The following is a 17,555-nucleotide window of genomic DNA, read 5'->3' on the forward strand; positions in this document are numbered from 1 at the left end:
GGGACGTAGCGCGTCGGAGGATCACGCTATTCCCCCCAGTTCCCCCTCTCCCCCCCCGAACAGGCGCCCCAACCGACCAGAGAAGGCGCTAGTGCAGCAACCAGGACACATACCCACATCTTTCTTCCCACCCACAGACACGGTCAATTGTGTATGTAGGGACGCCCGATCAAGCCGGAGGTAGCATGGGGATTCGAACCGGCGATCCCCGTGTTGGTAGGCAACCAAATAGACCGCCACGCTACCCGGACACCCTGGAGCTGTTTTTATCATGGGTACCCCTTATATAGTGTTTAGCTATAGATCTCTGTTAGACAGTCATGTGCCGTCTGGCTCTGCTGCACAGCTCCTCCATAAGCTATTGGAGACACCTGACAGCTGAGAGCAAAGCGGAAAATGGGGGGGGGGACGCAGCATCATGCCATGCAGAGGACTCTTCTTAACACTGGCTGTTATGAATCAACATAATAATAGACAGGATTACTAGTCGAACCAGAACAGCCCCACTGAGATGACGACCAAGACAGAGCTCAAAAGGAGGGGATTACTCGTTGACTCAGAAGAGAAGATAAGGAGATTTGAGAAGTCCTGGGAGAGCACAACAGCACCCTCTTTCCCTTTCTCCCACTCTCTCTCTCTTTCTTGTATGCACGCACGCACACGCACGCGCGCGCGCACGCACGCACACACACACACACACACACACACACACACACCTTCTTGTTGGGCAGAGCTCCACTAGGTGTTGATAGAGGAATAGGCTGAATCCGGAGCTTGGACCAATCAGCATTCAGGAGATTTGTCTGTTGTTCAATCTTCTGTCTGTTGGACATAAAGAGGGCCTAAGAAGAAGAAGAAGATGAGAGACGATGTCACATTTACATGCTAGAGTCTTACCTGACAAACAGAAAGACACACATGTAGACACACGCACACACACACACACACACACACACAAACCTAAAATGGCCAAAGCATGCACACATATAGCTACAATATAGTTTATAGTTAGACAAATTATACAATATAGTGTATAGTTACACAGAGACACACACATTCACCAAAAACAGAAACGAGTCTGCACCTCCCTTTCCATAGACACACAGGCAAACAAACTGCAGTCATGGTCCATGTATCTGATTGGTTAAGCAATTCAGGTTTACACCTGAACAAAAACAAAACCGTCTGTAGGTTTTTCTCATGGAAACCCACAGAGGCTCACCAACCTGATGTTTTTGATAAAGAAGAACAGCTCAAGGTGATGTCTGACTTTAAATACCTTGAAATCATTCTACATTCGAAGCTGTCATTTAAAAAGCATGGTGAAAAGGTGGCCAGTACTGTCAAATTCAACCTGACTAATTCTGGGCAGAGGCAGCCAACCTCTTATTGCATGCTAGGATATTTTCCCACATAGCATCCTGTGTTACAAGCTGGTCGCACGCAAGCATAACAACTCTGAAATTAATTCAGAAAGAAAACAGAAACAAGAAACACTTTATTTGACGTTTCATTTCATGCACTTGTGTACATGAAATGAAACGAAACATCGTTTCCCACAGCAGTGCAACACAAAGACAAAAACGGTAACACTTTAGTATGGGGAACATAAAAAAACTTAATTACTAGTGAATTAGTAATGATCAAGATGTCACTTTAGTATGGGGAACATATTCTAAGTAACAAAAACTTAATTTACAGTAATTTAACACTATTAACACTTGTAGTTGTGTGTTTTGTTATGTAAGAACAGACCATATTCATTAAGTGTTAGTAAGGGAGAATAACTCTTCTTGTGGTACTACCACCTTATAAAGTCCATACTAAGCAAAGCATATTGAGATGGCACTACTAATAAGCAATAATTCTGAGGTTATAGAGGGAAAACTCATGGTTAATGGCTTACTGGTTGTATAATAAGGCCATGCAGAATAAGGCATTAATGAGTACATAATAATGACCAATTAAGAGCCAATATGTTGCTAATTTGCATGCTAATAAGCACCTAATTAATGGTGACTACGTTCCCCATACTAAAGTGTTACCACAAAAACATATATCCAAAAACTACAAGAACTACAAGAACACATATATCCAAACTAACACATATATCTAAACTAAACTGAAAAAAACCCCACAATAAATCACTGTTTAGGAGAACGAACGCCAGCCAGAATGACTGACTGTCGGAATTGTCGGTCTACATGGGCTAGCAGTTAGCTTAGCCTGCCCTCTTCCGTGTTCTGTCAGACCGCCCTCAGTGTTCCCTCCTTGGGCGCAGCAGCAAGGCCGTTGTTTCTGGACCCACCGAATACAGCAGACCAGGCTCCCCCAGCCGATCCACTGCCAGCTCTCCCAGCCAGACACCTTTGACACAACTCCCCGCACTCCACACAACGACACTAAAAACACAGTCAAGGCTGCCGCCAGACCGCCCTCTGTTCAGGAGAACGAACACCAGCCATAATGACTGTCTGCATGGGCTAGCAGTTAGCTTAGCCTGCGCCGTTTCCGCGTCCTGTCAGACCACCCTCGGTGTTACCTCTTCAGGCACAGCTCCAGACAGAGCTGTGGTCCCTGGGCCCACAGGATGCAGCAGACCAAGCTCTCCCAGCCGATCCAGCACCAGCTCTCCAAGCCATCCAACGAAGACAAACTTAGACGTGGACAAAGACACTGCATGGACAGTACCGGCTGAGGCCACCGCAAACATGAATTCGCGCCGCCATCTTCCCACACTGGTACTGGGTGAGGCTATTGCAAACGTAACTTTGCACTGCGATCTTCCCACACCGGAAGCGGAAAAAATTGAGCCGTTTACAAACAAACACTAAAACACTTAACCGAAAGGCTAATAGCTATCACCATTGCCATAGAGTACAATTCATTTAATTTAGACATTTTGCAGATGCTTGCCTTGGTCTTACATGGACTTGCACCTCCCCCACTGAGCCAGCTCATAATGCAGAAGGATAGTAGCAGCAGGGCAACAAGGGCAACTACCACAGGGGACTGTGTTGTACAATTCAGATGTAGCAAGTTTGGGCAAACAGTCTTCTCAGTCAGAGCCACCCACTACTGGAATAGCCTACCTATTGAATTAAGAGAGAGCACTAATTACCTAACCTTTAAACATAAACTTAAGATATGGCTTAAAGCAAACCAAACTCGCAATCATGAGTAATCATACTGTAACATTGTAACAACCATGGATGTGTAGACTTGCTAGCCCTTGGCTAACGGGTCATACCCTTTAGTTGACTGGTCAGCGCAGTTGCCTATGGTGCGGGAAACCCAGGTTCGATTCCCGGCTGCCCCTTGAATTCTCACTACATTGGGTGGCAGTGGTGGGATGCATATGCATTCAGAGGCGCGAAGGAGCTCGTATGCTGAAGCGCAAAGGAGGGGGGTAGTGTAACTGTGTTATGACCATGGATGTGTAGACTCGCTAGCCCTTGGCTAATGGGCAGCCAGGAATCAAACCTGGGTTCCCCACACCATGGGCAACTGCACTAACCAGTCAACTAAAGGGTCCGACCCGTTAGCCAAGGGCTAGCGAGTCTACACATCTGTGGTCGTTACTCTCTTACAATACGATCTCATCTCCGGCACTCTACATACTCCCGTTGTTTTATATATCTGTTGCTTCTGAAATGTATTTATGTATTGTAGTACTTGTTGAAGCATTGTATTACCTGTCCAGGGACGAAAATTAGCTCATTAGCTAACTCAGGCACATTTACAGTGATGTGGAAACAGAAATGTTGTTTAATGTGCACTGTCCTAGGTAAATAAATAAAGGTGAATGGAGGGAAAGCAGGCAGATTAACTCACCTTGACCTCCTCAGCTTTTTTGAGGCGTTTTAACTGACGAAGACGCATGTATTCAGACTTGACCCTCCTCCTCCACTCCAGCAGGCTGCGGGAGGGGGCGTAGGAGGAAGGCTGAGGCCTTGGTACTGGTGGTAAGGGGTTGGGACATGGTGTTGGACTTGCTGTTTCCTCCATGGCTCTGTAGAACTACTGGGATAACTGGCAAACCCACTGACTGCCACTGAGATGCAGGGTGCATTCCTGCAAGCCAAGGAAGTCAAAACTCTGTTGACAACTTCTATTTCTTTTAGTCTACGAAACTGTCAAAAAACAGGAGAGAAGTTAGAGCCATGCAATCATTTAAAATGCTGAACTTTCTCTGTGCACATTCATTAGCCTTCGTTTTTCCTCCCAAATAAAACAAAACAAACCTCTATCTAACCATTTCCTCTTTCTTTTACTTTCCGTTGCTCTCTCTCTCTCTCACTCACACACGCACATGCACGCTCTGTCTCTCTTGCAAGCACGCGCAGACACGCGCACAAACTTCACAATTCACATTCACTTACTATCAGAGCGACTGCCCCCCTCTGATGACAAAACAACATTGACGTCTAATGCAGAATTGCCCTAATTGCAACCTGGTTTCTCTCACAGCTTAGACATCGTTAGTTAGCGTACGTCTATCTAGGGGGGGATTATGGGCCCAACAAAATATTTCACATGGAATTTACCAGGAGCACACGTCCCCCGTCCCCGTCCCCGTCCCCCCACATACACACACACACACACACACACACAGCAGAGAGATCTCAGAAGTGGGCGTGCCTCCACCAAAAAGCAATAAGAAACGGGGCAGAAAAGTGCGTAGTACAGTTTTTCCTGAATTTAAAAACCGCCATGGTAAAAAAAAAAAATTGTCCGATTGATCGAGAACAATATCGCAGTTTTCTCAACTACGAATACAATACTGACCCTGGGGAACTATTATTACGTGTCCCCCGGATGACATGACCGCGGTAGTCACGAAGTGACTGTCGTTTTTTTGTGTGTGTGTTTTTTTTTAAATAACGCTGCGTACCCATTTAAAAATGTGCTACTTTAATGGGAAGATGTACGCAGTGCACAGGCTGTCAGGCACATGACCGAGCCCCATACTGCCAACATGTTATTCTCCCCAGGCGTGTGCGTGTCTACCGCTCGGCTACACGGTGTCGCAGTTACAAATACCTGAATATCCGCTCGTCCTACGTCCTGTTCGTTGCGCCTATATGGCCCGCGACGCGATGAAGTCCTCTCCCAGACCCAGGGCGACGAAGGCGATGCGTTTGCTACGTGTATGACGCGGGGAGAAAGGGGATCCGAGGAGCCCTCGGCCGCCCGTCAGCATGCTGGGCTTGTTGTTGTAGCCCACAATTAAAGCTGCGCACTTAGCTTGGCTGGAGGCAGCCCGATCCGAGCGGAGGGTGACGTTTTTATTATGATCGTAGCCTACCAGAGGCGGAATGGATGGCTCTTGCAAAAAAAAAAGAAAAAAAAGAGAAAAAAAAGAAAAAAAGAAAAAAGTAGTGTTGGCGTTCACAAATTCATGCCTGTGTATTTCCTGGTTCCACAATGTTGAAGACTACCACACATAACCACGAGTCGATGATAGCAAGCTTAGCGCCGAGGGAACGGCACCAACGCAGACATTAGCATAGCTTCGCAGGCGCTAGGTCAATACATAAATTGTTTTGTATTTGTGATATTAAACATGGTGAGTATTCAAAGTTTTTTTTTGTCATTAAGTGTGTCGTTTGCTAAGTAATACCGACTGAACACCAGAGGATTTTGATAGTCCGCAAGAGGATTGTTTAAAAAATATGTTGACAGGTGTAGACACGTAATGGCACCTCTTCCACATCTCCTATAGCCGCCTAATGATTCTGCCAGGATGGCAGGGCTCAGCTGTTCCGCCCTCCTCCTCCTCCTCCTCCTGCTCCTGCAGGGAGAGCCCGACGCATCCGTGGTTCAGGCCCACTCTCCCAGGCGGAGGTCAGCCTCCGTGCGCCTGCGTGGAAGCCTAAAGCCTCAGCGCTGTGGACGAGACTGCGCCCCTGTGCTGCCATAATCTGTATCCCCCCCCCCCAAAAAAACAACGTGTTTGCCATCCGCGACGCCGCGGATTTTTGGAAATGTTTTATTATATTCATTATAATATATTACATATTTATTTTATTATATTTATTATGTTTTGTTCACAATCTTTATACTTTTAAAAAAAAATAATTTTATACTATCAACAGTTTTGCAAACAAAAAGGTAGCGTACTGAAATGAGGTAAATTGCGATTGAACTGGACAAACGCGTGTGGTTTTGGTATGCTTTCTTCATAAAACAGAGTTGATAATGTTAAAATGGCGATAGTTAACCCAATTTAAACAGTCTCTATGTTGCCATTTTGAATTTCCTTATGTGAAATAAAAAAAAATCTCATATTCAAGGACCTCTTTAAGTGAAAGCACGCGCGTTCCCGCGGCTTAAGGGATACATATTCTTTTGGGGATACAACATCTGGGCCTACTCAAAACCCAACGTCCTCGTCTAAAACGTAGCTAAACCGAGTTCTTCGACGCAACAGGGTTTTGTAAAGATAAAACTGCTTAGTATCCGTTAAATGATAAGTTTAATCATCAATTATTTTTACTGACACACGCAACGATATTTAGCATCAACAGTTTTCAGACATATTTCCCGGAATGGTAAAGCAGTCTTGTGCAAATGTGAGTTATATCATTTCTCTTTCAGCCACTCTCTTTCGTAGATGTCAATGATCTCAGTCCATCTTGCAGACAATGTTGCACTGATTGATACTCGTCGAAATTCAGAAGTTTCCTTTGCACTAATCAATATTTAGCAGCCAATCTCTACACAGTAGGCTTGATAAATGCCCCATGATTGCTTCTAATTGATTATCATAAGTACTGTGTGTAATATTTGCTAGTAACATTTGATTTGCTAATGTCCCTTACGGCTTTCCGTAGCGCCACAACAAAGTCACGTGATGTACGTAACAACGTCAGTCGGAATCCGGTCGGTGAATAAACAACAGCACGAGAGAAGTCGTCCTTGCTTTATTAATGTTATAAGTTAACATAGCCAGAGGGCACAGATCATTACATGGTGTCAGAGTAGCGGAGTTTAAATACCCAATATGGATTCGTACGGCGTTCCAGCTCCACGGATGGACTGGGAATCGGCGAACTTACCTGAAGCATGGAGACGATTTCGACAAACAACGGAGCTAATGTTCACGGGCCCCCTGCGCGGGAAGAACGAAGAGGAGAAATGCAGCTACCTCCTGCTCTGGATAGGGGAAAAAGGGCGCGATGTGCACAACACTTGGACACTCAGCGGAGAACAAGCCAAGAAGCTAGAAACGTACTACGATAAGTACACTGAGTACATCACCCCCAAAGCAAACCCGATTTATGCCAGATATAAATTTCATGAAAAGATGCAGGGAGAGAGTGAATCCTTCGAACGATTTGTAACTGAGCTAAAGCTCCTAGTCAAAGACTGTGGCTACCCAAATGCCGACGAGATGGTCAGGGACCGCATCGTGTTTGCCACCAACTCACCCAGAGTGAGAGAAAAGCTACTTAGCCAGGGAGCTGAGCTAACGCTAGAAAAAGCCATAGATGTAGCCCGCTCACACGAGCTAGCAAAGCAACAGCTAACGTTTATGGGCCAGGGCAGCACACATGAAACGGTGCACGCAATAGGCAGAAAGACTTACAAACCGAACGCACCCAAAGCAGCTAACGCTAACTTCAGACAAAGGGACGTTAGCACCGCCGCCAGGGCGTGTAGCTATTGTGGAGGGCTACACGGCGCTAAAGCCACTTGCCCAGCTAAGGGTAAACAATGCATTAAATGCAAGAAGCTCAATCATTTTGCTAAAGTATGCAAGTCTAGCTCCCAGGGACAGACAAAGTACTACCGCGGCACAGTACATGCCGTCGGAGAGAACCCAGAAGAGTACACCACTGACAGAGAGCAGGAAGAACTGTACTTCGACAACATTACAGTGGAGAGCACCGCTGTGGGAGAACAGACAGAGCTGTACATAGACTGCATCTCAATAGAGAACAACGGAAAAAGCAACGAGCAGGCTTACGTAGAGGTTGGAATTGGCACACCTCCACAGAAGGTAAAGTTTAAACTAGACACTGGGGCACAGGCCAATACTATTCCCACCAACCTGTTCCAGGCGCTGTTCAAAAATGTGACACTGAAACCAGCAATACACAGACTCACTGAATATGGAGGAGGCGCGCTGAGCGTGAAAGGCACATGCAAACTCAAATGTAAGTACAGAGACAATGCAATTATGCTGGACTTTTACGTCATTGACACAAACGCCCCACCAGTCATGGCAATGAAAACATGCCGTGACCTAAACTTGGTAAAAATAGTGATGGCTGTGAGCGAGGAAAACAATGTCACATCACAGAGCATAATGGATGAGTATGCAGATGTTTTCCAAGGAATAGGAGAGTTCCCAGGCGAGTGCACCTTCCGCGTCACACCAGATGCAACGCCGGTCGTCTGCCCGCCACGCAGAATCCCCATCGCCCTACGCAGCAAACTGAGGGACGAGCTTGACAGCATGGAGAAAGGCGGCATAATCTGTAAGGTAACAGAACCCACAGAATGGGTGAACGCACTCGTCATTGTTGAGAAGCCAAAGACAGGCAAACTTAGAGTGTGTTTAGACCCCAGAGCTCTTAACAAAGTGATACAACGACCTCACTACCCCCTCCCCACGCTGGAGGACGCCACCACAAAGCTTGCTGGAGCTGAGTACTTTAGCGTGTTAGACGCGCGGTCAGGCTATTGGGCCATCAAACTGAGCACTGAATCCTCAATGTTGACGACATTTAACACAGTGTTTGGCAGGTATCGTTTCCTCAGACTGCCATTCGGAATCGTGTCCGCTCAAGACGAGTTCCAGAGACGCGTGGATGAAACATATGAAGGATTGGACGGTGTGACGGCCATAGTGGACGACATACTAGTGTTCGGCAAGACTAAAGAGGAACATGACCAGCGTCTCAGAGCGATGCTGAAGCGCACAAGGGAGCGAGGGGTGAGGCTCAACCCCGACAAGTGTCACATATGCGTGTCCGAGGTAAGCTACTTCGGCCACACGCTCTCACACGAAGGCATCAAACCAGACCCACACAAGGTGAAGGCGGTCAAGGACATGCAACCCCCACAGAACAAAGCAGAGCTGGAGACAGTCCTCGGCATGATCAACTACCTCGCCAGATTTGCTCCACACCTCTCACAGATAAACTCACCCCTCAGACAGCTTCTGAAACAGGACAGTGAGTTTGTGTGGGATGCAGTCCACGACAAGGCGTTCCAAGAGATGAAGAATCTCATTACACAGCACCCAGGTCCAGTACTCTCATATTTCGACCCGCAGAAAGAGCTGCGACTCCAAGTGGATGCATCCAAAAGTGGCCTTGGGGCTGTCATGCTCCAAGATGGCAAACCAATTGCCTATGCGTCCAAGTCACTCAACAGCACTGAAGAAAACTACGCACAGATAGAGAAGGAGCTCTACGCTGTGGTCTTCGGCTGCAAGAGGTTCCACGAGTACATGTATGGACGAAAAGTGATTGTGGAGTCAGACCACAAGCCTCTGGAGGCAATACTAAAAAAGCCACTGGCAGCAGCACCACCCCGGCTGCAACGGATGATCCTGGCGCTCCAAAAATACGACATCCAAATCATCCACCGCCCCGGTAAGGACATACCGGTGGCCGACACACTGTCACGCAAGTCAATAGAACACCACGACAGTGACCTACAGGAAGGGATGGAGGCCCAAGTGCACACAGTCCTCAGCAACATCCCTGTGAGCGACACAAGACTCACAGAAATCAAGCAGGAAACAGCGCAAGATCCACAGCTCACCGCACTCAGACGAGCCACACTCACTGGCTGGCCAGACACAAAGAAAAAGTGCCCGCCCAGCATCCAGGAATACTGGAACCACAGAGCAGAAATCTCAGAAATGGACGGTATCCTGTTCAAAGGTGAGAGAATCATTGTCCCCCAAAAGCTTCGCAAGGACATGATACAGCGCATCCATGCCAGCCACCTTGGCGTGGAAAAAAGCAAATGCCGAGCAAGAGACTTACTGTTCTGGCCTGGCATGGGGAAACAGATCGAGGATGCGGTAGCAGACTGCAGCATATGCCAAGAACGGCGCAGCGCAAATGCAAAGGAACCAATGATGTCACACGCCATACCCGAGCGGCCGTGGCAAGTGATAGGCACAGACCTATTCACATGGAACTCACAGGACTTCATAGTCACTGTGGACTACTACTCCAGATTCTTCGAGCTAGAAAGACTTTACAGCTGCACCTCATCTGCCGTCATCATGAAGCTGAAAGCAGCAATGGCTCGACACGGAATCCCCGAGACTATCATCAGCGACAACGGTCCGTGCTACAGCTCTGGTGAGTTCCGCAACTTCTCACAGACATGGGGTTTCTCACACACCACCACAAGCCCCCACTACCCACAGAGCAACGGCCTCTCCGAGAAGACTGTCCAGACGGCCAAACGCATCCTGGACAAAGCCAAAGCTGAGAACAAAGACCCCTACATGAGCTTACTGGAGTATCGCAACACACCGGTGGACAACCTGAAATCACCGGCACAGCTACTGATGAGTCGGAGGCTGCGGTCCATTCTCCCATCAACAGCAAAACACCTGCAGCCACAGATCGCCAGTCAGGAGGATGTTCACAAAAGGAGAGAGGTATGTCAACAGCGCCAGCAGGCATACTACAACCGAACAGCCAAACCTCTGCCCCACCTGCCCGCAGGCACACCAATCCGCTTCCGGCAGGAGGATGGATCCTGGAGACCTGCAACTGTGGAAAGACCAGCGAACACAGACAGGAGCTACCACATCCAAACCAAAGAAGGTCAGATCTACCAACGCAACCGTCAACACCTGCGACAAAGCAGAGTGAACACTCACACTACGCACACACACACTTCACAGCAGACTGTTACCAGCGCTAACAACAACACACAAGCCCATCAGCAAGAGCATGCTGAACCTCCAGACACGAACAATCAGCGACAACCAGACACACAGCCTGGTTACACCACGAGGTCAGGTCGCACGGTCAAACCAAGACAAATCCTTGACTTATGAATGTAAAAAAAAAAAAAAAAAAGATGAAATGTTATTACGGTGTCACATTTAGACAGGGAAGGAAATGTTTTACACTACTTTGTTGCAGTCCAGTTATATAAGAGTTCCATTTTCATATTCTTTCTTATTAAGATTGTATTCGCTTATAAACGTGCTCAACGTGGTCTGTATCTCTGCAGAGAAAGCAGCACTTTTCAGAAAAAGGGAGATGTAATATTTGCTAGTAACATTTGATTTGCTAATGTCCCTTACGGCTTTCCGTAGCGCCACAACAAAGTCACGTGATGTACGTAACAACGTCAGTCGGAATCCGGTCGGTGAATAAACAACAGCACGAGAGAAGTCGTCCTTGCTTTATTAATGTTATAAGTTAACATAGCCAGAGGGCACAGATCATTACACTGTGTATTTCTGTATACATAGTGCTTATGTATCACTATTCACTGAAATACTCAACTTCGTATCATCCGTCAGAAGCTGCTGCTGTGGCTCTCATTCTTGGTTTATGGTTCTGCATAGACGAGTCAACAGTTTGGTAGTTTCTCTAACACAACTAAAGTCATACTGACTTTCAGCACTGGCTGAATTTTGCCTGTCACAATTTTTACGGCGATGAGTTCAGAAGTTACATGTTTTACACACAAGAGAGCAGTAGAGAGCTACTTTTTTAATCGGACCACACGTGCACGCGCAGACATGCGCGTAGAGGACGGACGAGGGAGTGATGTGTGTGATGATCAAGCTGATGAAGCTTGGCTCAGATTGCTTGGCCTTTTAACGGTGCTTTTCCAGCATGATTCACATTTGGACATGAATGCTAACGAATAATTGTTTATGAGCGATTCTGAACAGCACCGCAGGTGGTCGTTATGGAGTCACACTTATATTCATGCGCCTATGCCCGTGCACATTGCGACCACATGACTGTTGGTGCAATTTAATGGCTGTGCATTCCTGCTCGCTAATCATCATTCTGCAGATATGTACGTATCCAGTTAAATTCAACATCCCCCACTGCCATGGGATTCCTTGCATGCCCATGTGGGAGTCTGAAGTGGGCCGTGCTATGTTGATCCTGGACCATAGAACAAAAGCAAACATGTGCGGGAAGATAAGCTTTGGAGGGATGCCTTATCAGCGTAAAGTTTTTAATTATGTATCATGTAAACTGTTTGTGTTGGTCTTGGCGCGTAACATTTGGGCTGATATATCCTTCAGTGCTGCTGCAGCCTCTGTGGTCTGGTTTCAAAAGCAGTGAGATGAAATAGCCCAAAGACTCCCAGTGCAGCTGAACAAATAAAAACATCGTAAAGCCATTTAGTGTTTCACCTCAGCACCAAAACACCCATTTGAACCTCCTGTTTCAGTCATACGGTGGAAGTGACCGGGCTGCAGAGATATGTTTTAACTTGGGTAGTGTTGGGGAAGATGGTAAAAGTTTTCTTTCTCCTGCCCCGACATCAACAGAACAGAGGATATGTGTTATGCTGTCCCTCACAGGCAAATCCGAATCCCAAATATTCAACTTGACTACCAAGTTTGACGCAGATGCAGGGGTGGGGTGGGGGTGGGTGGGGGGTTCTTTGGTTAGTTCCATGAAAAGAGAACTGTCCATTATCTGGATAGAAATGTGCAAGCAATTTTGGGCCTGGATGAACTCTGGGCCAGTCCCAAGCCCAGCAGCTGAGTAAGAAGGGGACCCTGTGACGCTGGGGGGGGGGGGGGGGGATGACTGCATCATTCTCTCTGCACGCAGGGGGTCTGACGCCGGCTGCCCACGTGTGTGTGGAGAGTGTGAATGTCACTCACAAGGTGAGGGATCAGTCATCTCGACTACTGCTGCGTGGGCTGGTCTGTGTGGGCTTGTCATCTTCAGTGACAGACAACATTAACCAAACATTAACAGCAGAGACACACGGCCCTTACCCCTATATTGTAGCTACTATATGTGTGCATGCTTTTACTGTTTTTATTCTTACTCTTATTTGATCTTACTCTTATTCCAGGCTTGTCTGGTTTTATGTTGTTTTTTGTGTGTGTGTGAAGCACTTTGTAACTTTGTTTTAGAAAGGTGCTATATAAATAAAACGTATTATTTTTATTATTATGATGATACAACGTCATGTCACCCCAGCAACATCCAAACTAAGTCCACCATAAATGCAGTCTTTATCCCCCCCATCTGTCCACAAATTAAACACATGGTTGTATGTTCCCAAGTGCCAACACTGCTTTGACTCATGAAAATGGATTATAGTAAAACCATAAAAAGATAACTATATTATTTACTGTGTTTACCCCCATCCCATTATCATACAAACACTATAGTCATGTACCATAGCGTTCCTTTGATGATGATGATGATGATGATGATGATGATGATGATTTATTTCGAACATGTAAATAAGCGGGATATTTTTGATTTTGATTTTGATATACTTTAATGATCCCCGTAGGGAAATTCCTCTCTGCATTTAACCCATCCTAGCTTTGTAGCTAGGAGCAGTGGGCAGCCGCCGTGCAGCACCCTGGGACCAACTCCAGTTCATCTTGCCATGCGTCGGTCAGGGGCACAGACAGGAGTATAAACCCTAACATGCATGTCTTTTTGATGGTGGGGGAAACCGCAGCACCCGGAGAAAACCCACCGCAGACACAGGGAGAACATGCAAACTCCACACACAGAGGACGACCTGTGATGACTCCCAAGGTTGGACAACCCCAGGGTTCGAAACCGGGACCTTCTTGCTGTGAGGTGACACCGCTACGCCACCGTGCCGCCCATACAGACAAGCCATTGCCAATAACCTGAAGCGATGAACAGATCTCCCTATGCATCAGATTATTTGTTACATGTTCGAAAAGGAATAGGAGGAAGTATACTCTTATTTTTTCCTACCCCTTCTCTCTTACGCTTAAGTTAATTCAGCAACTATACGTTTCAAACTCAATTCCCCCTGTACTGTACAGTTCAAATTCAATGCAAGTTGTGCTGCATAATACAAACTCAACTACTGTGAACAATAAGAGAAAAAGAAAGAAAGAAAAAAACGGTAACACTTCAGTATGGGGAACATAAAAAACTTAATTACTAGTGAATTAGTAATGATCAATATGTCACTTTAGTATGGGGAACATATTCTAAGTAACAACAATTTAATTTACAGTGATTTAGCACTATTAACACTTGTAGTTTTGTGTTTTGTTATGTAAGAACAGACCATATTCATTAAGTGTTAGTAAGGGAGAATAACTCTTCTTGTGGTACTACCACCTTATAAAGTCCATACTAAGCAAAGCATATTGAGATGGTACTACTAATAAGCAATAATTCTGAGGTTATAGAGGGAAAACTCATAGTTAATGGCTTACTGGTTGTATAATAAGGCCATGCAGAATAAGGCATTGATGAGTACGTAATAATGACCAATTAAGAGCCAATATGTTGCTAATTTGCATGCTAATAAGCACCTAATTAATGGTGACTACGTTCCCCATACTAAAGTGTTACCACAAAAACTTAAAGGTACAGTCCGTAATAGCATGTACTGCCACTGCTTTATGGAGGACCGCGACACCACCAGCCTTCACAGCCAGAAACATGACATATCGCCATCTGGTCGACATTGTGTATTTGTTTGTTAAATTGAGACAACTGAAAGTCCCAGAAGGAACTGAAAACAAACCGGCATTGGCTTATTCTCAACAAAATAAAGTGGACAATGTACTCAGAGCGGCAGAGAGAAAATGGCGTAAAACCAGAGTCCACTGACCTCAGTGACTATTAGTGTCTGCTAGCATCATTCTCCTCCAGTTTAAAAACAGCTAAAACCAATTACGATCAGAACAAGATCGGTGGTGCCACTTATGCTGGAAAATGTTTTTTGCTTTTAAATCATTCCTCAGTCCGCCTCCTTCTCCACACTGCTCACTCCTGACATGTTTGCCTTGTACTTTACTGATAAGGTTTCTACCATCAGTAACCAGTTCTCTGAACCTGACCTACTCTGTCTGCCGCTGCCAGCTAACAGCGCCTCACTCACCTCATTCTCCCCCCTGACTGAGGAGGAAGTAGCCAAGCTTTTGCTGGACTCTCGTCCCACTACTTGTCGGACAGACCAGAGAAAGCGCTAGTGCAGCGACCAGGACACATAACCACATCCGGCTTCCCACTCACAGACACAGCCAATTGTGTCTGTAGGGATGCCCGACCAAGCCGGCGGTAACACGGGGATTCGAACCGCCCATCCACGTGTTAGGTAGGCAACGGAATTGACTGCTACGCTACCCGCACGCACCGATATCTCTGCGTAACCTATCTAAAACTGAACTCCTTGTCATTCCAGCCAGCCCATCCTTCCAACAACAGATCAATATGTAGGTCGGATCAACCCAACTCATGCCCACAAAGTCTGCTCGAAACGTGGTTGTCATGATTGATGACCTACTAATTTTTAAGGTTCACGTGTCCTTGATTGCTCGGTCGTGCCGATTTGCCCTGAATAACATCAGGAAAATTGGACCCTACCTGCAACTCCTTACTGGCAGATCTCCCTACATGCACTTTCAAACCTCTGCAAATGATCCGGCGCGTCTGGTCTTCAACCAACCCAAAACAGCATATATACATCCACTGTTCATATCCCTCCATCCCATCAAATTCAAAACCTTAATGCTCGCTTACAAAACAGCAACTAAAATGGCTCCCGCCTACCTGAACTCCCTCATTAAGGTGTACACTCATCCCTTCTCACTACGCTCTGCTAATGAAAGGCGCCTGGCACTTCCGCCACAACAGAGCCCTAAATCAATAGCCAGACTCTTCTCTTCTGTAGTACCCCGGTGGTGGAACAAGTTACCAAACTCCGTTCGATCCGCTGTGTCCCTCTCTATCTTTAAGAAAAAGCTAGACCCCGCTCTTTCACGAATATCTCCATACCTGATGGCCAGTGGGTGGCGCCACTGGCCAAATATATAGAGATTTTTTCTTTTTTTCCTTCCTACATCTATATTGATATTCCGCTCCTCATTAGTTGAGCAATTTTATCAACACCATTGATGGTTTCCGAAAAAACAAAAAACGCTATATATAAAATCGCTTCATGCACCCCATGCATTACCTTTGTGTACTGCCTGTTGGCACCTATGTCCTATCGAACTTGAACCTAGTTGTTTTTCCACTTACTTGCGTTGACGCCTCCTGACAAGATCCTTGCTTGAGCTGTGTTAACTCTCACATGGGCGTCGCTTTGGATAAAAGTTTCTGCTAAATTAAATTGTAAAATTTTAACATTGTAACAATGTTTATGAGGTCCGACCAAAACAACAGAAGCGGGGTGAATAGCCACTGTGTGCATCAATTCCATCCATCCATTATCCAAACCGCTTATCCTGCTCAGGGTCGCGGGGATGCTGGAGCCTAGCCCAGCAGTCATTGGGAAGCAGGCGGGGAGACACCCTTGACAGGTCGCCAGTCCATTACAGGGCCGACACACACACACACACACACACACACACACACACACACACACACACACACACAGGGACAATTTAGTACGGCCGATTCACCTGACCTACATGTCTTTGGACTGTGGGAAGAAACCGGAGCACCCGGAGGAAACCCACGCAAACACGAACAGAACATGCAAACGAGTAGCCACGGGTGGGCAAAGGTGGGCAACGCCCACCCAGTTGGCACTCATACCCTTCCAGTCAGAAAGCTTCACTTTGATTGGCAGCGCATTTCGCAAATGCCAGTAGCTCCTCGTCTTTCTTTCATGTATACTGCGAGCATTCCACTGTACACTCTAGCTTATACACTCCACCCAGTTGGCACTCATGCACATCCATTCAGAAAGCTTCATTTTGATTGGCAGTGCGTTTCGCAAATGCCAGCAGCCCCCGGTCTCATCTTTATTTCGCGCATTCCACTCTAGTTTGTCCACTAGCTACAGCCATACGAATTTCCCCCCCCCAAAAAAACAGTTAAAAAACACCATGGCCAAAAAGCAGACTAAGTTATTAAACTTTGTACTAGTGAGAAAAAAAGACAGCACGAGGAGGAGGAGAAAGGTGCGACCACTTCTGAATGCGATTGGATTTGATGATGCTGTTGCAGTGTCTGCTGTGTGTCTGTAGGGTCATGGATCTTAGGCTTGTGTAGTCCAGGTTTCAAAAAGAGCAATAAATAGATAAATATTAAATACATAAATATTAAGTTCATAACAATTCATTCATGGTAATAAATAGGAAATAAATTGATACATGGTGATAGAAAATGATTTGACAACCCCTTTTCAAATTGAACAGGACTTCCCCTTTAAGCTCCTCCCCACGCGGCCTCAGTGCAGCTAGAGCGAGGCTAGCAACGACAGAACGAAGCAACGAAGAGAGGCTGTAAGAAAACAGCGTAATGTGGAGTTAGAAAACAACGAGACACGAGACGTGAGAGTAGACGTAGTCGAGGTAGTTTACTAGCTCCAACTTTGCATGTCATACGTTCGACAACGACACT

At 46.3% G+C, this 17,555-nt stretch overlaps 1 protein-coding gene across 4 annotated transcripts in view; it reads right to left on the reverse strand.

Moving 5' to 3' along the window:
• ezh1 (enhancer of zeste 1 polycomb repressive complex 2 subunit) overlaps positions 1-16,430 on the reverse strand; it is a 37,323-nt gene extending 20,893 nt beyond the window's left edge. The window contains exons 1-3 of one of the 4 annotated variants that reach the window (XM_056287398.1): positions 16,227-16,430; positions 3,835-4,074; positions 717-842 (exon numbers count right to left, since the gene is read on the reverse strand). In XM_056287398.1, the coding sequence (XP_056143373.1) occupies positions 717-842; positions 3,835-4,008 (300 nt within the window). In that variant the 5' untranslated portion in view covers positions 4,009-4,074; positions 16,227-16,430. Of the gene's footprint in view, positions 1-716; positions 843-2,916; positions 3,093-3,834; positions 4,134-5,043; positions 5,453-16,226 lie in introns of those variants that run through there. The other 3 variants (XM_056287396.1, XM_056287397.1, XM_056287399.1) reach the window with 3 other exon arrangements.
• Between the last annotated feature and the right edge of the window lie 1,125 nt (positions 16,431-17,555).

Source organism: Lampris incognitus, chromosome 10 (genome assembly GCF_029633865.1).
Source record: "Lampris incognitus isolate fLamInc1 chromosome 10, fLamInc1.hap2, whole genome shotgun sequence".
In the NCBI taxonomy this organism is placed as follows: Eukaryota; Metazoa; Chordata; class Actinopteri; order Lampriformes; family Lampridae; genus Lampris; species Lampris incognitus.